Raw genomic sequence first — 25,451 nt, forward strand, 5'->3', positions numbered from 1 at the left:
AAATCCGTGAAGGCAAAGTGAATTTATACATGTTCGTTAACGACATCATCTAGTTAATTGGTTAATTAAGTGGACATTACGTCAGTAGCAGTGCTATCTAATTACAATTATAAATAGTGCAATTTATACATCATGTAAATAAAGTGCTAGTTATACAACAAGTGTATTCATATCATGTGCAAAAGTGTGAACCTTCTTTTGTCTGTTCTAATATCCAAGTAGAAACTATGTTTCACAAGGGAAGGTCCATAAGGTGCTAAAATACAAAATAACAATAATCAAGACTAAAACGTTACATGTTAACTACAGTTAAAATTCAAGAACTCAATATCTTACCCTAACCTGGAGGGAAAGATTGTCTGTCTTTTAATGAACACCCAGGAATAATTATCTGTAAAAACATATAAGAAAAAATTACATAAATACTCCTATAACAAACAAGTATAAAAAAGCTATAAAAAACAAGTCATGTTAAATTCATCGTTTAACCCTTTTGGGTGACGAGATTGTAGGAGCCAAATCCAGTAACATTCTCTCTGAGAGAGTAACTTTTTCTTTTCTTGCCCTTGTTTTATATTTATTTTCTCTAAGATTTGCCACCTAACTTGTGCCACCTGGTGGCCATGTGTAAAAAAATGTTTTGCCAGTAAAGTTTCCCTTTTCTTTTCTTTCTCCTTATTTTTTAATCTCTGGGGGGATTGAGGTGCCATAGGCAACCTGGTCAGCCATCTCGCCCCCTGGGGGGCTCATTGCCCTGCTGCGCAATGACTTGGGCAGGAACAATGATAAGGGAGCACAGACTATGGGTAGGCAGGAGGGGTATCTCTCTGGCGCCCTCCCATAATTGCACCCCTAGGCAGGTGCCTCTTCTGCCTACTCCTCTTCCAGCCCAGGTGGGTGTGCCCAGATTCTCCTGAAAACAGAGGAACTTCAAGCTCCAGAATCCATCACTTCACAAAAAAAGATAATGGTGAATTACATTGTGTGTCTAAGGGATGTTAGGAAATTATTTGCGAGTATCATGATTTTCTTTCAATCTGTTGAATCAGGTATGTTTGTGTAGAAAAAGTACCTTTTCATTTATAGATTCTGCACCTTTTCTGCATAAGCCCAACCAAATTACCTCATGTTATAAAGGAAGTAATGTTTTCCCTTTAACTGCTACAGAAGAAAATGCCATATAAATGTAACCCCTTCTGGAAATGTTTCAGTCTCAATCTCATTTGCAATGATGCCGTCCTTATCTGAAAAGCAGTTTTAATGCAGTCCAAAAACCCCAAAATCCCCAGTGTGCCAATGTACAGATGTCAATGAGCAGGCACTCTACAATGCATTCTGCTTATGCAAACATGGCATAACCTCTTGTTAATCACAGCACTGACTTGCTATCTTTGACACGTAAATGCTTGCAGACAAGGAAATAGAAACAATTACTACAGGAAAGAGCTCCCTAGCTGATTATTACTGGGGATTAATGGCTACTTGCTACCAAATAGAACAGTTGCGTTAAAACCGAGATGCCTGGCAACTACACGTAAAATATGCCTTCTTTATATGTAAGGTTTATCTTGCATTTATTTTAATTTAAGTAGGCATTAAAGTACTGTCTATGAACATAGAATAGCGAATGCACAGAATATTTTGTCTCAACATATTTGCATAATATGAACATACAGCTCTTGTCATAGCTAGGCAAGAATAAGCAGAAAATACATATATGAGCAGTACCAGTAACAGATTAGGGTTTCAAAGGATCTGGAGTGGAACCTACAATACTATAGTTGTATATGTATGTGTCATTTTTTAAAGAGAATCAAAAGCTCATAAATTATCATGCAGACAACGCTTCATTTTTTATACGACTTGGCACAGACCCACTTTGCATTCATACTCATACAGTATTCATTTGCGCAAAGAACATGGTCTTGGTGTTGGTGGCTCAAACAGATATTTCAGTTCTAGACAAGGCAACCAATCGGGATTTCACATTTTGTCGCACGATGTCATTTTTTAGTGCTAAATCCTGCCTCTAGATGGTGCTTGAGTGCAATGGCATTAGTCCATCTAGAGCAGGGGTCCTCAAACTTTTCAAGCAGGGGGCCAGTTCATGGTCCCTCAGACTGTTTGGGGGACCGGACTAAAGTCCTTCCCCAGTGTACTCATACTATGGCCTGCTCCACACTGCTTTCTGCACCCCCACTGCTTCCTCCCGCTCCCCCCTGCATCCTCCGGCTCCCTCCTCTGGCTCCTCCCTGCATCCTCCAGCTCCCCGCTGCATCCTCCCATTCCCCGCTGCTTCCTGCCGCTTCCCCTGCATCCTCTGGCTCCCTCCTCTGGCTCCCCCCTGCATCCTCTGGCTCCCCGCTGCGTCCTCCCACTCCCTGCTGCTTCCTCCGGCTCCCCGCTGCGTCCTCCCACTCCCTGCTGCTTCCTCCGGCTCCCCGATGTGTGTTCCCACTCCCTGCTGCTTCCTCCAACTCCCTGCTGCGCCCTCACATCAGATCATAGTGGAGGTCAGATAAATAACCTTGGGGGGCCGAATCCGGCCTAGTTTGAGGATGCCTGATCTAGAGGCAGGACTTAGCACTTAAAATGTGAAATGTGCACCAAAATGTGAAGTCCAGATGGCTTCATCTGCAGTGTGTGTTGCATAACACTCTGAGCTCATATTTCATTAACAAGAAACTGTTTTTGTTCTCTCCTGTTTTGGCAGTGCCAATAATATCTCAGATGGAACAAAGCCACTTGGCCATGGGACTCCTCAAAACCCAACAGAGCTGCAAAGGCAGCAAAGAACCAACTTTTACATGAAAACCAATATGCAGAAGAGATTGGGCAAGGAAGGTAAGCATATGTGTGATGGATACCTGCATCTGCAGCTGGATCAAGGAAACTTAATGATGGAGCAGTGCATATCTGGACGCAGATGACAACATCTCATACAAAATCAAATTATTTCCTTGTTGTATGGATTTGGTGCCATGCAAATGTTATTTGTTTTTTATAAAAGGGGAACTACACCCAAGCTTTTTTAAAAGCAAACATAATTTCAAGCAATTTTGCAGTATACACCAATTAAAAATATGCAGCCTTTTCATGTTTTTTTTAATGTAATAAAATGGTTTGGAACAGTTACCTAAGCCTGGCCCCTGTTCTCCTGCTGATCTGACTGGCTACTTTGAGACTCAAAATGTAACAGTAGTCGCCTGTCCTTCAGCCTGCATCCTCCCAATCCCCCAATTCCCTGCACAGGTGATGTGAATAAGGAAAGGAACATCACTGTGCAATGCATTGTGGGTTATGTAGTTCCTGCATGCTGTCTGTTAACTGAGTTGTTACAATTTGTTGCATCAATGTTTTAGTCCCTGTTTTGCAGTGGATTTTAGTATATAAAAATGGTATTTATTCATACTTTTTGAAGGACCAGATTACAGTGATATTTAGTTATATTAGGGGTTTCTGTGTTGTGTGGGGCTCTTTAACAGATTTGGGGTTGGAAGCCCTTTTAAGGGTGACTCCTGCATGCTGGTGGTGGCTAAATTCACCCATATACAAATAGAGGGTATGCGAGAAAGGGAGACTTTACAATTTGATGTGACAGGTCAGTGGATTTACGAGCACAGAGATGCGTACCATAAGGAAAGACTTGAATTCATTGAGGGAAAAACTTATTTTATGAGTAGTATCATAAAAACGTCATCGCAGTCTGTGGGGAAATCGGGGAATGCATTTATTATCAAACTGAACCTGGCCATATGCTCACCATCCCATCTGCATGACAATCATGTCTAAAGTGAGACGCACAAGTGCAGCTTGCCATGGTATGAGCCCTAGCCATCCAAATGTGCTCTGCCCCCTGTGAATAAACCCACTGACAGCAACATCAACCTAAAATATGTCCTTTTGGAAGCAGACTTGCACTAGTTATAAAATTTCAAAATGTATTTATATGGAGAGTGAATTTCACTGAGGGGTGAACACCGGTTATAATGGCTTTTCATTCTCTCTTCTGTGTTTAACAACCTTTAAAGTGAGTGGGTTTGATAGCAGCTTGCAGCCAGCTGGAGAAATGAGCTTTTACTTGTCTGGTGCAGTAAAAATAGTGGGTGCAATCATCTAATTGGTTTGTATGGGTTACTGGACTGAGACAAATTTTTCCCATTTTTTTGTAGCTCGTAAGATCAACAGCAGTTCGCTCACATATTTTAATGCAATGACCAAAGACCTAGTCAAAACAAGCTTGGGCACAGTACAGAACAGCTATTGTGCCCCTTAGTGCTCCTGTACTTGAACCTCCGGGGAAGGCATATACCTCCTATGATGACATTTCCTTACCCACATATAATGGCTAAAAACAACTATTACTATAAGATTGGCATGCCAGTGGGCCCACCCTATTTTGTAATGTTTTTCAAGCTTTTACAAATATAGGATATAGTAACTCAAAAACTGGTGCTAACTAAGAGAAGAGATAAGCCATAATCTCCCTGGTAGCCTTAATCTTCTCTCTGCTTACTACAATGAAGCAAAGTGGGTACAATGCCCAGAAAATACTGTCTTTATGAACTGATAAGAAAATGATATAGGTGAAACCTTTCCAATGGCTTAATGAAAGAGGGCTATGGCACCCCATTATCTAAATATACCATCTGCCAAGAAACCTATACAAGATATAGCACCTATATTAGAGAAAATGTTGGTAGGCAGAATCAATTACACACAGGCCTGGACTGGCCCAGACTGTGGCTACTGTAAGATGCCATAGTCAGTCACTATTTATTGGGCTGGGGGGCTGTTTGGGCCTTAAATGTCAGGGCCTACTTTAAATCCCAGTCTGGGCCTGATGACACATGTATGGTGGTGAAGCTGAAATGTCAAACTTTTTTCTGTAGATCTTTCATCACATTCCCTGAATTTTAATTGCACAGTGTTGGAAAAAAATCAGCCACCACAATAGCATACAAGAAACCTTAAAGAACTAACCCCCCAGACAAAGCCCCCATCCACTTCCTTCCATTGAGCCCCCTCCCTGCAGTATATGAAAAGTGCGTCTGTTTGTAAATCTGACCTATACAAGCAGAATAACTCTGAACAGTGAAGTAACAGAAGTTGGCGCCTGTTAACTCTGCTGCGCTGTTCTGCATCTATAGGTCAGCTTTACAAACAACACGTTTCATTGTAATAGAATTTGTGGGGAGGGAGCAGTGGAAGGCAGTGGATAGGAGCTTTTGTTTGGGGGGGGGGGTATTTTCCTTTAATGAAACATGGTTATGAGCTTATGGCACCTGGTGCTTGATACAGCAGGACAGATCTAAGCAATACTGGCATCCATAAATAGAGATGTAGCGAACTGTTCGCCGGAGAACTAATTCGCACGAAAATCGGGTGTTCGCAAGTTCGCTAACTTTTAGCGATGTTCGCAATTTTGGGTTCGCCTTAGCTGGAGCCAAATTTTGACCACTCACCCCAGAGCCAGCAGATACATGGCAGCCAATCAGGCAGCTATCCCTCCTGGACCACCCCCGGACTACTCCCTTCCATATATAAACCGAAGCCCAGCAGCCATTTTACATTCTGCCTGTGTGTGCTTGATGAGTTAGCATAGGGAGAGAGCTGTGCAGGGGTTTGAGGGACAGTATAGGGAGCTTTGCTGACTAGTAATCTACTTTCTACTGCTCTGTATGTAGCTGCTGTGGGCAGCTGTCCTGCTGATCTCATCTGCTGTAACCCAATAGTCCTTGTAAGGACTGCTTTTATTTTCTGATTACTGTTACTCTTCTTTTCATTGTGTACTGCAGCTCCGTCTGTGTGTGTTGGAGACAGACATAGTAGTGCACCAGCACCAACCACACATTCAAATAATTTTGTTTTACTGTTTTTAAAGCAGTTTATTACACAAGTTTAGAGATGTAGTATGATTTGTGCCCTTTACAGCACAAAACGCAACGCTGTGTCAACAACGTATTTTTCAGAGAAATTTTTGCCCTTGATCCCCCTCCTGCATGCCACTGTCCAGGTTGTGGCACCCTTTAAACAACTTTAAAATCAGTTTTCTGGCCAGAAATGGCTTTTCTAGGTTTTAAAGTTCGCCTTCCCATTGAAGTCTATGGGGTTCGCAAAGTTCGCAAAAGTTCGCACTTTTTGGCGGAAGTTCGCGAACGGGTTCGTGAACTTTTTTTGTGAGGTTCGCTACATCTCTATCCATAAATTCTTTCCATGGGGAAATATAACAAAAAGATACCTGCCTGTACAGTATAAAGTCTATATAACAGAAGTAAATCCCTATAAATTGGTTATAATGTGAGGATTATTCTTATTAAAATAGCCTTCCCACCCCTCTCCCAGTCATACATTCACTGCCCCATAAAACACTTCTAACGCCAAAACGCATCTTTCTTAGTAGTACTGACACAACTCCTGTTGTTAATAGGAACTTGTCAGTAACACACAAGCAAAAGGACATGTGTCCCTTTAATTGCATTCATTGAGTGCACAGAATAATGTAATACTCTTCCATGGTAGTGCTCGCTGCCACCGTAACAAAGATTGATTTAGAAGTCAGGTGAACGGGTTCAGCAGCAATGGTGCATATTTATTCCTGTGTCAGTGCTTCAGCACCTCCTATAAATATGTAAGAGTGTTGCTGAATGTATCCTTGCACATTGTACTCATCAATCTCTGTATGTTGCAGCCGTGCGCGGGACCCCCATAGTACATCTCCTCGCTGGCGCTACAGCATGTTATGGTGTGCAAGGATACCCTGAAGGTCATATCCGTGGAAATTCTGCCCAAGACTGACGCTGTCCTTATTACTTATCTTTCGCTGGCAATACTTGAATGACTAGGTCCAAATTTCCATTAGATTTTTTTTTTTTTTATGTACAAAGAGAAATTACTTTATATTTTTGATAGGTGTAAGCATTATTGTTTTTATCCTGCAATAAACAGCACCGGAAAAAACCATCATCAGTTTTCTGTCTCAGAGCAGATTGATGGAATAATAAAGAGATCTCCTTACTCACAGGAGTAAAGCCAGACCAATACAGTGGTGATGCTGTTGTTATTTTCAGGCATTATTTTCTCTGCCTTTGAAATCACATTGAATCATTTTGTAGGCTGGAGTGTAACAGAGGAATCAACACGACTGACATTATTAAAGTTTGAGTAATGTTTGGAAAACTGAATAGGTTTGTTAAAAAAAAAATGAAAATGTTACATTTTGAAAGTCAAAGTTACTGCATGTATATGTAATAATAATAGTTGTATGATTATTATTATTGAAATGTATACTGAATATTATTAGTAATAATACAGGTATAGGACCCATTATCCCGAATTTTCGGGTCCAAGGGGCATTCCTGATAAGGGGTCTTTCTGTAATTTGGATCTCCATACCTTAAGTCTACTAAAAAATCAATAAAACATTAATTAAACCCAATAGGATTGTTTTGCATCCAGTAAGGATTATTTATATCTTAGTTGGGATCAAGTACAAGGTACTGTTTTATTATTACAGAGAAAAAGGAAATCCGTTTCAATTTCTAAATTAATTGATTAAAATGGAGTCTATGGGAGACAGGCTTTCTGTAATTCAGAGCTTTCTGGATAACGGGTTTCCGGATAAGGGATCCCATACCTGTACTAGGAAGAACAACAACAATAATTACAACAATTTTTATTATACATACAAATGATCATATATATATATATATTTTATTTATATATATATATATTATTAGTATTATTTTTATTAATAGTAGTAGTACAGGTATGGATTCTGTTATCTGGAAACCCGTTATCCAGAAAGCTCCGAATTGCAGGAAGACCATCTCTCGTAGACTCCATTTTAATCAAATAATTTAGAATTTTGAAACGGATTTCCTTTTTCTCTGTAATAATAAAACAGTTCCTTGTAATTGATCCCAACTAAGATAATCAAAATAATTCACATTTAATCAAATAATTCACATTTAGAAAAATGATTCCCCTTTCCTTTCTAATAATAAAACTGTACAGATATAGGATCTGTTATCCAGAATGCTCGGGACTTGAGGTCTTCCGGGTAAGGGGTCTTTCTGTAGTTTGGATCTCCATGCTTTTAGTTTACTAAAAAAATAATTTAAATTTATTAAACCCAATAGGATTGTTTTGCATCCAATAAGGATTAATTGTATCTTAGTTGGGAGAAAAGGGAAATCATTTCTAAAAATTGGACTTAATTGTTAAAAAGTTGTAAAAAGAGTCTATGGGAGATGGCCTTTCCGTAGTTTGGAACTTTCTGGATACTGGGTTTCCGGATAATGGATCCCATACCTGTACCTTGTACATAATCTCAACTAAGAAATAATGAATCCTTTTTGAAGGCAAACAGTCCTATTTGGTTTAATTAATATTTAAAAATTTGAAGGGGTTGTTCACCTTTGAGTGAAATTGTAATATTCTGAGACAATTTCTAAGACAATTTGCAATTGGTCTTCATGTTTTTTTTATTTTGTAATTTGTTAGTTATTTCACTGTTTAGCAGCTCTCTAGTTTGTTGTTTCAGCAGCCATCTGCTTGCTTGGGTTTAAATGACCTTAGCAACCAGGGAGTGGTTTGAATGAGAGACTGGTATATGAATAGGGGAGAACCTGAATAGAAAAATAAGCTATAAAATGTAACCATAACAATAAAACTGTGGGCTCACAGAGTTTTTTGGCTGCTGGGGTCAGTGACCCCCATTTGAAAGCTGCATAGAGTTAGAAAAAGAAGGCAAATAATTCAAAAACTATAAAAAATAAATAATGAAGACCAATTAAAAAGTTGATTAGAATTGGCCATTCTATATCATATTTAAAGTTAACATAATAATGAACCACCCTTTTAAGGTATGGAGATACAAATTATGGAAAGACCCCTTATCCTGAGCATTCTGGATAACAGGTCCCGTAATTGTAGTAATAGTAGTAGAACTGCATAAGCACAATCTGAACTACCAGCAATACATTAAAAAGCATTTTTTACACAGACATACCTGATTCCACAGATTGAAAGGAAACCATGATATTCTGTCTCTGCCCATAGGGAGGAGTTTCCCACCCCCTATACAACCCCTCCCCCTTCTGGTTCCATAGTGGGTGCTGGTGCACAGAATATTTGTGTAGGAGAGGGACTTGAAGACCCAGAATCCATCACTGCATAATGGAACAGTGTTGTTTTTTACTGTTTGCTGCTGCATTTTATAGTGAGCCTAAGGTATGCTGGGAACTGGTTTGTCAAAATAACATGGTTTTCTTTCAATCTGTGTAAAATATACACTGTATATATTTATTTATGGAAGTTTATGTTTATGCATGGATATGCTAGTTTATGCACCTTTTCTACATAAACTCAACTGAATGAGGTCATGTCAAAAAAAGGGGCATATTTTCCTTTTAATTAAATATATGTAAACAGCCCCATATCAATGTTTTTCCTTCTAACCTGTACCAACATTGTTAAGACTATCATCAGTCATAACCGAGAATCCTGCTAAAGAAGCAATGGAAAAGATAAATCAAAGCTGCCTTGGACTTCTGACATAGTACACCTACCCCCTTAGCATTTTGATGTTATCATTCTTAGAAATTATTGAGAAGAAAATCATTTAAATAAGCGTTCCTGCTTTCCTTTTAACATTGTAAGCTTATGTATGTATGTATATCTTTATTTATAAAGCGCTATACCAGCTTATACTGGTATACTAAAGTCTTCACCTGTTTAGCTGTTGTCTATAAAATAGCATAGACCTCTGAATAAAGATGGTAAACAATATAAACTTAGGGGCAGAATTATCAAAATGTGAGTTTAGAGCTTAATAATAAAAACTCACCCATGTTCTATTTATTCCTATGGGATTTTTAGAAGCGTGCTTATCAGATGGTGAGTTCTAACTTTTATCCATTGATAAATACACTTCTAAAAATCTCATAGTAATGAATAGAATAAAATCTGCCCCTTAATGTCGTTTTTAAGAATACAAATAAACCCAAGCTGTTTTATTAGGAACATTTTTTTAATTAAAGACAATGCCATGTGAGTTTTCCATGTATTATGTAATAATGCTGGCTCTGTAGAAACATGTATCCGGTAACTATCTCATTAATTTGATATATAATGGCCTCTTATTCTCAAAACTTAACTGCATTTGGGACAGGATGACCTGTCTTTCATTGATGCTTTCATCCTGTTGGGAAATAATCCAGGATTACGCTTGATTAGTTTGCACTGCTGTTGAAAGGAAACAAAATATTATTTTTCATATCTTTTGTCACATATATTTTGAGCAGCAATATTAACCCTTTTCCTGACAGATTTTAATTACTGAGAAATAGGATGACTGGATGATACAGAGCAGCTCAAGAATTGCATGATGTTAGCTGGCAAGGGAAGTCGTATGGCACCACCGTTGTATCATTTTTATTATCATTTATTATAGGATATACATGAGTGAACACAACTAAATAGCATAGAAAGTGAGTTTTTCTCACATGGTTAGACGAGTATCTGATTATTGTAGATGGGTAGAAAACAAACTGCAACTAGCCGACAAAAATTCAAACCACACCCAACCTGCCCTATCCCAACATGTGCCCGACCCATTTTCTGATGTCACAGAGGGGGCGGGCCATGGCAGGCATGTGTACATAAATAGCCGCTGCTGAGGTAGTGGGGCCCCGCTGGCAGGGAGGGCCTGCGGAAGTTGTGTGATTGTTGGCCTGAACCCGCCCTACCCACGGGTAGGTCAGCTACAAGTAGCAGTTACTTATTTAATTGTGTGACAAGTTTTAGCACTGGGCCATCCATACCTCTCTCAGGGCAATGGCACACAAGGAGATCAATCTCCTCTAGTGGTGGCGACTAATCTCCTCTGAATACTTTCCTACCAGTGATAATGTAAGTTGCCAGTAGAAAGACATTTGTGTCACTTTCCAAAGTCGCCCTTGCAAGAAAACTTCAGGTGATTTCCGAAAGCCCACATATTTGGTGTGAAAGAATTCAAAGGAAAATAGTCCCCACCACTAGAGGAGATTAGTTGTGGGGCGACTAATCTTCTCATGTGTCATTGTCGTTAGACATTGTGACACTTGCGCATTCTCTCCTATGCTCCAGTACACATGGGAATTATAAAGGAATGCCAGCATTGCAATACAGATCGTGTGTGCTGTTTTTTTAGAGTTGTGTCATGTGCTAGGGGATGTAAAACAAATTCTTGTTATCAGAGGGTAACTATAGAAGTGTGAAACCCTGTGTGGGGAGTGTAGAGGCCTAGTGGGAGCCTAGTTAGTGAGCTGTTCCTGTACATCTTAGAATAGGACAATTTAGCAATGTTTTCGGGCCCTGAGTTGCTGTTGGGCCCAGTAGTTTCTGCCTATTATATTGATTTGTTAAGCTTTGGCCAGTGCCCTAGCTATGTATAATTAGCTTTACAGAGACCAACTGACTTTAGAAAACATTTACTTGCCCCTGTATCAATTCAAAAAGACCATGTAGTTCCTACTTACTCCGTCAAAGAAAAAGACATGCAGATTACTTAAATGCTTTTTGCAAATTGTTTTAATTCAATCAGATGCTGCTGGCATTGATTCCGTCGATCACAGTAAAAATGATGTCTGCGTAAATCTTTGAAACATCAACTGCTATGGGAGCCATCAGCTTGTAGGTTTCAATAGGCACGTTGCTCTTTATTCTGAATAGGAAGCGGCACAGACTGGCACTGCTGAGTGCAAGTGCATCATATACCATTTAAAGTGGAACTAAGGGAACATTTGCACAACTGCACTGAACTCTGGGTTGGAAATGATCCTATGATTTTATGACATCATATGATGTACCATAATGGAAATAAGAGACTGCCTCATCCTAAACAACAAATCTAGAGGATAATGAAACCAATTCATGGCATTAAGGGGCACATTTACTAAGCAATTATGAGATAAAGTCGGATTTTTTCTTACTTCTAGATAATTTCAAGATATACAAGTAGTAGAGGAATAGAATAGTTAGTGACATCCTGTCCTTCAAGGACACATTAGAACTGCTTTCAGGTAACCTATTGTTTTTCCTACTCCTGGAGAAGTTCCAAGCCGGACTTGGATTTCTTACTATTGAGTTCTATTCTCAGCACGGGATTACTTATCCCCGCCCCCGTGCATGTGCATTCGCAACCCCCACCACCCCCTCTCTGCGAGCGCTTGCTTGCATGCGCGGACATTTAAACTCGCATACGGAGCAGTATTTAGAGGTTCCCTAAATTTGTGCCACCCTAGGCCCGGGACTTTGTGGCCTCACACTCAAAACCACACAAGCGGGTTGAATGGCTCTTGATAAAACTGAGTATAGTGTATTTGAATGTAATAGGAAATTTAGACTGTAAACTCCACTGGGGCAGGGTCTCACAAGCACTATATAAATAAAAGATAATAAAATTGATTAAACATGTATGTTTCTAGTAAAATTCCATATGCAGAGGTGGTGATGATCCAAATCATTACAATACTAATGAAAAGGAAATATACTTTGATCAATAATACTTTTATACATTGTTAAAACTAGTTAAAATGTAATCTCTGCAAAACCAGCTTGAACTTTCCTGCCTAGGCCTCTAAACCAGTGCTGTCAAACTTGCGGTCTGAGGTTACCTTTGTGTAAGATTTACATGGTATGAATACTGAGATTAACTGCCCCGCCCTGCATGGTTCACACCTCAGATTCAGGCTGTAATACCCCTGTATTGTTTAAAAATGTAATCCCCTGTGTTGTTCACACCTTTTAGTGCCTGCATTGTTCACCCCCTGCAGTGTTCACACCTCAGGCTCAGGCTGTAATCACCCACATTGTTCACTTCTTCACACCTCAGAAAGACTGTAGGAGCAGTACCAGCATTTTGTCAGTGATAGTATGGCTCAGCATAGGGCAGGCAGGGCATGGCACGCACAGGCAGGGTAGGGCAAGTAGATTATGGCACACAGGCATCATAGGGAAGATAAAGTACTGCCTGTGTGTGCCATACTCTGCCTCACCTATGCTGCCTGTGTGTGCCATACTCTGCCTGCCCTACCCTGCCTGTGTGTGCCATACTCTGCCTTCCCTATGCTGCCTGTGGGAGGTGAACCTGGCAAGGGTTTGTTCTGGGAGTTAGTTAGCTGTTGAAACTAGCTATTAAATGGCTGTGTTAAAAAGGTGTGTAATTATATGCTGGTGGTTGCTGTGCTATCCACTGGGGAGGAGGCATATGGATTTAAAGGTGTCTTCATTTGACTTAATATAATTCTTTCACTTATGAATGATGTTTGATATCCCCGCATTGAGCTCCAACCCTTTGGGTTTTTGCTGTGCTACCACCATTAATGTGGGCATGGTTTTAAAAGCTCTTGTGATAATATGGCTGTGGTTTAAAAAAGGGGAGTGGTCAAAACTGGCTTCCATTCCATGGCCCTCGGCACCACAGAAGTTGGACATCACTGCTCTAAACATTTGGTACAGGAATTGGCCTAGATTTCAAGTAATCAGCCTTTGATGTGGGTTCAATTCCTTGTGACCCTGGACAAGTCAATTAAACTCCAGGTGTCCCAGCATACTTAGCGTGCATATAATGGTAATGTTAGTTTTGCTTGTTGTAAAGCGCTAGAAGCCCACAGAAGAAAAGTGCTATATAAATAATACCCTTTACCATTATAGGACTTGTTATCCAGAATGCTCAGGACCTGGGGATGTTTCTGTAATTTGGGTGTCCATACCTAAAGTCTACTAAATAATCATTCAAACATTAACTTGAATAGTTTTATTTTGCCTCCAATATGGATAAATTATATCTTAGTTGGGATCAAGTACAATGTATTATTTTATTACTACAGAGAAAATGAAACAATTTTTTAAAAATTTGAATTATTTGATTAAAATGGAGTATATGGGAGATGACCCTCCTATAATCCGGAGGTTTCTGGATAACAGATTTACATATAGTGGATCCTATGGGGACACAGTTGCATTGGGAATCGTGAATGACATAAGCTTAGAAATGTAGAACAATAACCTACAGTATTTCAACATATTTTCCTGAAATATAAATTGCAACTAAAACCAATGTTGTGTCATAACTTTCAATTTATATTTCAGTAAAGCCAACATAATAATAGTCTTTACATATATTGAGCCGTAACTATAACTAGTCATTGGGGCTGAACAAGAAAAAAAACCATTTTCATTTGTCTTCATAAATTATTTTAGAAATATATATTTGGTATTTTGGGAAAAACACTGTACATAACTGAAGCATAACAATGTGTGTGAGTCATACATAGTATTTATAGATGAAATGCATATGTGGTGCTATCCTTGGCTTGTTTTTGTATGGCTCTAAATAAAAAATGAAGTGATTTTTTTTCTCCTCGCATTAATTTTTAGTTTCAAATTTATATGGTTATCTGGTTGTTAAGATCAGCCTAGAAAACCAGAAGGTAGTTTAGATAGCAAATTGGAATATGGGCAAGAGAAGGCCCTATCAGAGAGGCAAAAGAGCTCATTTACAACACAAGGGGCAAGGTGGCATGCACAGTGCAAAAACATGGCATATAGCACCCGGCCTCACACTTACAGCCCAGTTATGGAGCTAATGGGGTGCAAGCTGCATAACAGCTAGGGAGGGAAACCCAGGGGTGGGGCTGTCTGGGTCAAAACCGGAGAGGTGGCAACCCTAAACACAGCCCTGTATTTACCTTCTGCCTATGGCAAGCATTCATGAAAGGGCTGCCTTGTAACTGACATTACTAAAGGCACAGTTTTTTTGTCTGGGGGGGAAGGGAGATTTATTATGGCTTGAGCAATCATAAAGGAAACCCCACATGAGTTAAGGAACTCACATTGGGTTTCAGGGAAAAAAACTCATTTGGCAAACTTTTAGGTGCCAAACTTTTTCCTATTTAAGAAACCTACTCGGGGGAAGTTTTAGAAGATAATGTGAGTTCCTTAATTTTACACACAGTTCTGTTACTTGAGTACTTGAGCTGAAAGGATTGAGCAATCATAAATCGCCCCCTTAGTGTTTAAATCCAGTTAATGAATCTAAACTAAACTAAAAGGGACACACTTCTGAGATAAAAAAATAATAATAAAGTACTTAAAGAACAAGGAAATCTTGAGTCATTGGGGTAGCCAGTTTGTTAGACACCCCCAGCGACTCTACTAACATAAGTTTTCAGCAGTGAAGGCTGCCACCATCTTCCCAGGCATCCCCCAAGCCTTAGGGGTGTTTTTACTAACAATGGAGATAATAATCAACGGTGATGTTGCCCATAGCAACCAGTCAGAACTTTGCTTTTGTTTCCTAACTTGTAGGGGACTATTCAAATCTAATTGCTGTGGGCAACATCATTGGTGATATTTATCTCTAGTGGTAGTAAACACGCCCCTTAGTCACATGAACCAAGTCTACAGAGACAGTGGATGTCTGGGAAGCTAGGGGAAGATGGCAGTGGCCTGCTCTGCTGAAAACTACCCTGGTCGAGTGTTTTTTTTTTAAAGAAGAGGAGCACTGGCACTGGTAAGGTAGCCACTGGGTGGTGCCTTACTAATTGGGGACCCACAAATGACGAAAACTTTCCTTGTCCTTACTTATATAGAAACATTGTCCACACTTATATAGAAACATTTCCCTATATCAGTGATCCCCAACCAGTGGCTCGTGAGCAACATGTTGCTCCCCAACCCCTTGGATGTGGCTCCCAGTGGCCTCAAAGCAGATGATTATTTTTTAATTTCTGCTAAGGAGGCAAGTTTTGGTTGCATAAAAACCAAGTATAAGCCAAACAGAGCCCTAGGGGCTATTAAGTAGCCAATTATAGCTCTTATTCCTACCCCCAGGAACATTTTTCATACTTCTGTTGCTCCCCAACACTTTTTCCATTTAAATGTGGCTTACGGGTATAAAAGGTTGGGGATCCCTGCCCTATATTTACAGAACACAATGTTATTTTTTATATTATTGACTGTGTTTCTCTTTATTCAATAGGAAAGGACAATGACAGTGGGAGGAGTTCCCTGAGTCCACCACAGATGTCTGAAGTTACTGGAGACTGCTCACCAGAGAACAGTTTCTTTTCAGCCATGGTGGATGAGGAAAGCCACATTTTGTGCTGACTGTGCCGCTGAAGCCCGTTTAATACAGAGACATATTTTTATGAAGTACAGCACAAGAAAGGGCTTTCTGTTTTCTTTTTTTGTTTTTCTTAAGAATATCACTTGGATTTACTGCGAAATTGGGCATGAAATCATCTCAATAGCAGCTCCTATCTCCAGCCTTTTATAGTTTCATGTAAAATCAGCTTTAGTAGAAAATGTAAATATTCTGTATCTTGGGGAGGTGGGGGTGGCTGTTTCTCAGCATTGTTCCTGACATACATCACAAATCCAGGATATGTATCTGCAGGGGGAAAAAAACTTTTGATGTTTTCAATCTTCACACAACCGATTTCAAACCCTTACAATATGTACATTGTTTGCTATCTGCGATAATAAAGAACTGTCCTCTCTACAAAGCTCAAGATCATTAAAGCTGCTCAAAGGAGACAGAAGAGGCATTTGGACAGATTATCAATACAACTCTACTTGCCTATCACCCCCTAACATGCCCCAAATACTAAATTATTTTCGAAAGGTCAAAGGAACGTCTAATTTCACTTGCTAAGTCTATGCACATTGTCCCCAGCGGCACAGGTTGAACTTTGTATACCGACAGCAAATTGCCAGCTTCAAATAAAGTGACACAAACATGTGTTTCATATTTTCAGACTTGAATACATACATATCACAGGGCAAACACGCCATGTTTAATAACTGATTGTCAAAAGGAACATATTTTATACTTGCCAAGACCACAAGCAAAACGCGGTACAGAGAGGTGATTGTTCTATTATTTTTACATAATGATTTACTGAAATTAAAGATAATATTCAGGTATGGGACCTATTATACAGAAACCTATCATCGAGAAAGCTCAGAATTATGGCAAGGCCATCTCCCTTTAATCAAATAATTTAAATTATAACAGTAGCTTGTACTTGATCCCAATTAAGATATAATTAATCCTTATTGGGGGCAAAGGATTCCTGTTGGGTTTATTTAAAGGAGAAGGAAAGGCTAGTAAAGAGTTAATCTCAAGCTGCAGGCATACCTTCAGTTGTCTCAATAGTGCCCTTAAGTCTCCCCATATTTCACCTGTTCAGAAGATCAGAAGCCAAACAGGAAGAAAAAACGCTGAGCTGTGTAAAGAAAGTTCCCATAATGCCTCACTCCTGCACACCCAGACCAAAGTGAACATGCTCAGTTAGTAAGACTATGAGTCAGCTTCCTGCTGATTGGCTCAGATCCACATTCCTAAGGGGGGGGTGAGTTCTTAGCATTCTTGAGGGAGGGGGGAGCAGGAGAGAGCAGAAAACAGAGAGCTGCGTGTCTCTGGCACAGGAATTACAGACACAACTAATCTTTTTTCAGAGAAGTCAGTCCAGCATTTCTGTGAGTGCTTATGGCTGTATTTACATAGACCTTTCTGATAAAGCTTACTTAGTTTTTTCTTTTCCTTCTCCTTTATTGTTTATTTGATTTATTAGTAGATAATCTACTAATCTACTACTTTATCTGGAAATCCCCAGATCCCGAGCATTCTTGATAACAGGTCCCATACATGTACATGTTTTGGTAGAGAATACCTACAGTCTAAATAGTTCTCTATTTCCTTTTTTTGATACAGGTATGGGATCCATTATCCAGAAAGCTCCCAAAGTCCCATAGATTCCATTTTAATCAAATCATTCAAAATTTAAAAACATTTCCTTATTGTCTGTAATAATAAGACAATAATAAAATCTTGTACTTGATCCAAACTAAGATATAAGTAATCCTTATTGGAGGCAAAAGTAATCCTATTGGGTTTAATTCATGTTTAAATGATTTTTTAGTAGACTTAAGGTATGGAGATCTAAATTATGGAAAGATCCTTTATCTGAAAAAACTTAGGCCACAAGCATTCAGTATAACAGGTCCCACACCTGTACATTCAATTTACAGATTTCTGTAATTGCAAATAGTGCAAATAGTTTATGAATACTCTTAATATGCCAGGAATTTCCCCCCTAGTCCAGAGAGCTATTGCTCTATTCCAAGGCTGTTTAATGTTTACATATGAGGACTTATTCTCAAAACATTATTCTGCAGCTTGAGACAATAGTGAATTGAATTATATTATTAAGATGCTGTCAGTTTTGTTATTCTTCATATTAGTTGTCCTGAAGTCTAACTGAAAGTGAAATCCTTTGGACAAAAGGAATTATAACTATGGATAGATTTGTTTGCTTTAAACCCTTAAACGTTAAAAACATAAGTGCGTTGTGTTAGAGCCTATGTATTGTTTAGGTACATATGTTCAAATAAATGTGCATTTGTACATGTGACTATAATACACAATCTGCTTTATGTATCACATAAATATAGATAGTAGATCATGAAGAGTGTGGAGGGGAGAAACACTGTATAATATTTGGGGCTTTCATAAAGGAGTTTGCCTTAATGGGATGAAGCCAAGAACAGGAAGGCAAGTTTGTATTGTTTCCTTCCTGACAGATGCAATATTTTTAACACTTAAGTCTATGAGGAATGAAATCCATTGACCACAGCTGTTCTGGTGCAAGAACTCATTTTAATACCCATAAACTCATCAAAGCTTTCATTCATCTTGTCTAGGGAAAATGCTTTACAGTCACAATGTTATGCATTGTTATATTTCAAAAATATTAATGATTAAATAATGTTATCTTGAATGAAAATCCTTTCCAGCTTGAAAGTAAGTATGGCTAACCTCAAGCCAAACAATTATGCAAAAAAATAATAATAAATGAATGACAAAAAGACAGATTCAGTCCCTGATGCTCCAGTCTTGTCCTCTAAAAGTAAAAAAAATGGACTTTTGGAAATAGTCCATTTACTCTTAAAGAATTCCTTTTGTGCCGTTATGTTTCTATCTAGGCTTTGCTTGTAATGCAAAATGAGCTATTGGTAAACTAATGTTCTTCACAAGCAAAAAAATAGAGTTGTACCAAACAACGGACTGAAGAAAAACGACTCTGTTCTGTTATGCGTAAATGCCAAATGCAATCAACTTGCCAGCTAATACTACCATTTGTTGGATAATTATAATACATTTCATCGTCCTACAGAGAAGCTGGTTTTTCACAATATTTTTCATTTTGAAAACATCACTTTTCTTTGTCAGGGCAAAGCTGAATTGTAATAATTGAAATATCGACCCCGAATGATTCAGATGATATGTTCTCTAAATACCATACGCTAATCAAAACACGTGCATTGCAATTGAAATTGTGTTTTAAGAAGGGAACTAGACATAAATATAGAATGTTTGGAATAAAAAGAGCCATTAGGAAGAAAACTGTGTTAAGTAAAAATAGTAAAACAGTAGAAATGCTGATTCTGATTGGCTTAATTAGACTATGGAGAATTTATTTGACTCCGTAACTGGCGAGTGTTGTACAAAAGTAGGCAGCACAGAATGGAAGGTTACACCTGACTGCAAAATAAATATAATTTTGAAATTTTGGAAATCTGGATTCTGTCAAATGGCAGAGGGGCTTCTGTAAGTTGCTATAAACAGTCACTAATTATTGGGCCTGGGGGGTGGTTTGCCAGATTTGCATCAAAGTGCAGTTTTGCTGTAGCAAAGAAGTTATGGATATAAACCATTGCAATTTACACTTTTTGCACTGAATATGCAATCATTTATGATCCCTAGAGTGTCACAGGTGCAATATACAGTACATTATGAGCTCTGAGGGACAGGGACCTCTACACTAATTGCTCTCAACACCTAGCACAAGGGTGCTGTTTATATAAGATTTAATTAAGCATCTTGTTTACCTTGTCTCTACAGTTAGCGGTGTATAAATAAAATCTATGCTGGCATTTTGAGAGTTAATTGTGGGTGCCAGTCAAATCAGAATGCTTCACTTTCAAGTTAACAGGAGCAGTCTGAGTTATTTTCATCACCATACCAAGAAACACTGACATAAGTCTTGGGATTTCTACATTATCTATGTAGAAAGTCAACTATAAAATACTCATAACTAATCCTGAAATGCTGTGTATGGCCACATAAAACAAAAAGGGGTATCGTGTCACAGCTGATCAATCCCTAGCCATTGGCATTTTATCATTGTTTGCCAATAACTGGATGATTTTTATACTCTAAACTGCAGCTAGAGGTTTCTTCTGTTTGATCAAACTGATATTCAGGATAATTACAATAATCTTAATGCATCTAGGCAGAAAAATGTATTATACAGTTGCCTCATTTTTTTGTTATGCAGAGATTGTGTGAACTAAGAATAGTTTAGAGGCAGATTACTAGATTTGCTCCTAAATGAGTGGGTTGAACTATGAATAGTTTATGCTTCCACTTTTATCCGTTTTCAAGTAAGAACTGATACTTCTTTCATGTGGGAGGTATTACAGCTATAAACAGTGAATCATATACCAAAAATAATGAATATTGCATCTGTTTGGTTGTAGCACACATGCATACAAGAAAGAAAAGTTGAGGGAATATTGCTTCTCATACACCTCCAGCTCTCTAGGACTTCCAGCAGATACACTATAAAGACAATCCATACATTTTCCTGTCTCCACAGCATTAAGTTCAATTCATACAGACAGATATATCTGCACTCCAGCAAAAACTCCAGCAAGAATTGTCACTCTCCGTGGTACATTTCATTCATGAACCTGACATAAACAGAGATGTCATTTGTTTAACATGGCACTTGTGTAATCTTCAAGCTGTTAGTTCAATACTTTGTCTGGTTCCCTGCATCCATTTTTAATATCTGTAATTTAAATGTATGTGCTAAAGAATTGACAATAAAATAAATCAAGAAATGTTGAAGGTGTTTTTGAAATTGTGCTTTTAATTCCGCAACATGTTTTTTTTTGTATACTTTCATTTTTATTGATTTTTGACACGTTTTGTAAACATAGCATATTGTTTGTTAGGTACATTATTAGGCTTAGATGATTTTTTCATTCAGCTTGTTGCATATTAGGGAGGGAGGAGGGGAAGGATGAGGGGGGGCAAAGACAAAAGGGAAAGGGAAGGGAGGGGGTGGAGGGGAAAAAACAAAACAATAACCAATATAACTTTTTTGCGCTCTAGGTTTCACTGCTAATGTGGGGTGTTCATTTCCGCAACATGTTTTACAAGTCACTTATGTTTTACCTGTCACTTAGGATCATATCTCCCCCTCCTCTTATTTGCTGTCTCCTAGTACATACAATATAATACACTGTGTAGACTTCTTTCTTACAATTACATTTAAAGCTAGGAAATGGCTAGATACCCTTGTTTCAATATCAATGAGCACTCGTATGCCTTAAATTTTAGTTTTGTCTTCATTATCCTTTATTCATTTAGCACAAACATGTTCATGTAGCACTTTAGAATACATTTAGTGCTAAGTGTTTAAGAAAAGCTTAAAAGCTTATAATGTTCTAAAGACTATTCTGAGCATTTGCTCTGTATGAGATAATAGAGTAGGCTCATTCTAGCTTTTACCAAGGTTCCCTTGGCATCTTCACCATGTCTTTTACTTTTTATTTTAAGAAGTGAACAAACTAAAGATGACAACCCCTCAACCTTTTTTTTCTGATTCGTGGTGATCCTCCCTTTTCTGTGTGTGAGGCCTATGCACATAGGAATATGCAGCTGGTATCCTGTTGGTCAGAGCTTGTACTAACCTGCTTTTCTCTTTATTTGGCATGACCTATTCCAAAGAAACCATTCAGCGATTGAGCTTATAAACACATTCTTAACTGCAAGGCTACCCTTACTAGGCCATCCACACTATCTATACATTCACATGCCCCGGCCCCATGACGTAAGTCTATTATGCAGTACATAAACCTACTGCAGATTTTAGTTGATTTTTAATTTTTCCATTAACTTCTCTTTATTTACATACAACTGTAGTTACTACTTAAAAATTCACAGTGGGATATTAAGTATATTAATTACTCTGTCTCTTTTTAATTAAAGCTTAGCTACATACAGTAGTTAACTTGGGCTGAAAAAAAAACAAGGTCTATCAAGTTAACCCCTCTAAAGGAACCCAGTGCACATATGCACACACACTTATACAAATCAAAGCTATACATTCACAGATAGATAGATTGATATACTAAAGGAGAAGGAAAGGCTAATTGTAATCTCTTACCTGAAACCTCTGGCTGGTGCTCCTGTTGGAAGAAAGCTGCACCGGCCTGGGGTAAATTCAGCCGAACGTTCTGCTTCCTTCCTTCTCCTTTAGCAGCGATACCAGGGCTCGGCTTTCCACTCTACTGCACATACACGAAGGGGAACGCTCACTCACATACACCATTGCTGGTGCAGTTATCTCCTAACAAGAGCACCGGCCAGGGGTTTCAGGTAAGTGATTTAAATCGTAACTTTCCTTCTCCTTTAAGATTGGAATAGCCTTGGATATTATTCTAGTTCAAAAATCATCCAAGACACTCAATGGCATTAATATAATCTGCTTTCCCAACATCACCCAGCTGCCCATTCCACAATATCACTGCACTGAGTGTGAAGAACCACCTACCCTGCTTCAAATGAAAGTTCTGTTCCTGTTCCTAATCAAAAGGGGGGGCCCCTGGTGCACTGATATCTGTCTATAATGCCCTCTAATGTACTTGCATTTTCTCCAGAGAAGCAAGTGACAGTCTTGACAGTCTTTCCTCATAGTTTAATTCTTCCATTAATAGAATCTGCCATCACAATATCATCCGCAAGGCATTTCACAACCGCACTGCCCTCATTATGAAGAACTACATTTGCTGCATCAAAAGAAAGTCCAGTTCCTCTAATCTAAAGAGGGGGCCTCTGGTGCACTGATATTTTCTACTGGAAAAATGATCACCCGCTATCTATAATGTCCTCCTGTAATGTAAAGAGTAATCATGTACCCTTGCAAATGCTTCTTCTCCAGAGAAAAAACTGACAGTCTTGATAGACTTTCCTCAAAGTCTATCCCCTTTAACAGTTTAGTTGCATATCTCTGCACTCTGCATCTGTAGCTCATTAATCTGCTTCCTAAGGAAAGAGGCCCAAAACTGCACTGCATACTCAAGGTGAGGCCTACCCAGGGACCTATAAAGAGCAAGATTATGTTTTCATCCCTTGTAGTTTTGTATTCCAGACAGTACTTTATATGCTTTAATAGACAATGAGTGACACTGCCTAGTTTTACTCAACTTGTTATCCACAAAAATCCCCAAATCCTTTTCAATTTGCCTCCAACACACAATTTCAAACTTCTAAAGGTACGATCGGATGAAATCGGATATTTTCTGATGTGCGCTAAAAGTACGAAAATCTCAGATCGTGATCATATCGTGGTACGATCGAAAGTTCTGAAATTTTTATATCCGAACGATCTTAAAAGGCGCGAAAAACCTGATAAAAGGGCACCTTAGTGTATAATTCACATTTATGTGCATAACTTTGCCCTTATCAACCTTATACCTCATTAGCCCGATTGATTGCCCTTTCCAATAAAGTCAAATCACTCTGCAAAGTGCAAGCATCCTGCACAATTTAGTAATGCCCATCTCAAGGTTATTAATAAACAAGTCAAAAAGCAAACAGTCAGTAAGTCAGTAACCTTCTGTGTGGTACTGGATAAAATGTTTTAGCAAAGTCCAAGTAGATCCCATCAACCTCCACCCAGAGTCTGCTCACCCCTTCATAGAAGGCAATTCATTTAGTAAATTGCAATATATTCGGGTATCTTATTCCTTATTATCAGTTCCAAAAGCTTTCCTAGCACTGATGTCAAACTAACCGGCCTAGAATTCCAGGCTCAGAATGGGATCCATTTTTGAACAGTGGCACCACAGTAGCAATTATTTAATTACCGTATATACTCAAGTATAAGCCGATCCGAATATAAGCCAAGGTACCTAATTTTGCCTAAGAAAACTGGAAAAACTTATTGACTCGAGTATAAGCCTAGGGTGGGAAATGCAGCAGCTACTGCTAAGTTTTAATAATCAAAATAAATACCAATAAAATTACATTAAATGAGGCATCAGTGGGGTATATTTTTTAAATATTTATTTCAAACAAAAACAGTAAACTAGCTCTGTAAGTGGAGAAGAGGTTCAACAAAAACAATATGGTATCAACGATGATACCTTAAACTATTACTCCATTAGCTCAATCAGCAACCAAGCTAAAACACAAAGAGTTAAAATCCTTCAAAACAATATATAGTTTATATAGAATATAAAGTGCAATGTCTAGTGCAGAATGGGACAGGTGAGGATGGTAGATGAATTTGGGAGTGGGCCAGGGCACTGGAGGGTCTGGTTGTGGGTGGCCTCATTTGCACACAAAGGACAGAGGGTGCTAATCTGGAGGGACCCATGGCACCCGACTCGAGTATAAGCCGACTTTTTTCTAATGTGATATTAATCACTCCCTATGAATGTTGCTTCCCATGTAATGAAGATCTCAGCCACATCCTTTTTATTTTTGTCCAAATTTACTGTCACCAGCTTCTAATTGGTCCACTCCTAACTCTTTGTTTATAAATAATTCTCGTCAGGTTCATCTAACCCTTTTTTATTGTTAGAAACTTTACATAAATTGTGATCTCCAACCATTATCTCTGTCCTTGTTAACAATTAATAATTCACATGTCCTTCTTGTTGCTTAAATAGACTTTTTCTTTTGCATAAGTTCCATGTGCCAAAGGCATATGCTGTACCCTCCATTGGGGGAGACTAGATAGTAAATAGGTTGTGCCAGAATGGTCAGAGTTATCATATACCATATTATCCATTTCATAGAATGGTAAATGTCTCTAACCATGTTTCTTACCAGGATGACGACTTCCAGATACCCATAAAGTTTACGCAACAGTTTCATTTGCTCAAAAGCAAACCTATAATGCTGACTAACCTAAACTGGGATAGACTTTATCAGATATCACCACTGTAAGAGGTATAAGTAAAACTTTTGCAGAACCAGAGAATGATCGACCCAAAGACATCCATTTTTAGGATGAAAAAATAGTTATGATTATTAAAGAATCGCCACACTCATTTTAGCTGTAAATAGTTAACTCACAGTGGGTTTTTGATTTTATTTTATTGCAATCTGATAGTTTCCTTTTAAACCTTATTGATTTCCCATTCCCAGAAGCAGTAGAATTTCGATCGGCCCTTGTATATTATATTTATATAGCTTGAGTGACCCATGATTTCCATTGGCTTAGTGTCACGGTCGGCACCCAATACCAGAACAAGTGCCGAGCACCCTGGTCTCGGCTCGTGCTTCGCCAGTAGCGTGACCGCCTTTGGCTTCGGGAGGA

General features: G+C 38.7%; 1 protein-coding gene across 1 annotated transcript in view; it reads left to right on the forward strand.

Moving 5' to 3' along the window:
* Positions 1-17,032, forward strand: part of zmat4 (zinc finger matrin-type 4) — a 256,147-nt gene extending 239,115 nt beyond the window's left edge. The window contains exons 7-8 of the mRNA XM_002936438.5: positions 2,714-2,844; positions 16,028-17,032. Coding sequence (XP_002936484.3) covers positions 2,714-2,844; positions 16,028-16,155 — 259 coding nt within the window. The 3' untranslated portion in view covers positions 16,156-17,032. The remainder of the gene's footprint in view (positions 1-2,713; positions 2,845-16,027) is intronic.
* The last annotated feature ends 8,419 nt before the right edge of the window (positions 17,033-25,451 follow it).

This window comes from Xenopus tropicalis, chromosome 7 (genome assembly GCF_000004195.4).
Source record: "Xenopus tropicalis strain Nigerian chromosome 7, UCB_Xtro_10.0, whole genome shotgun sequence".
In the NCBI taxonomy this organism is placed as follows: domain Eukaryota; kingdom Metazoa; phylum Chordata; class Amphibia; order Anura; family Pipidae; genus Xenopus; species Xenopus tropicalis.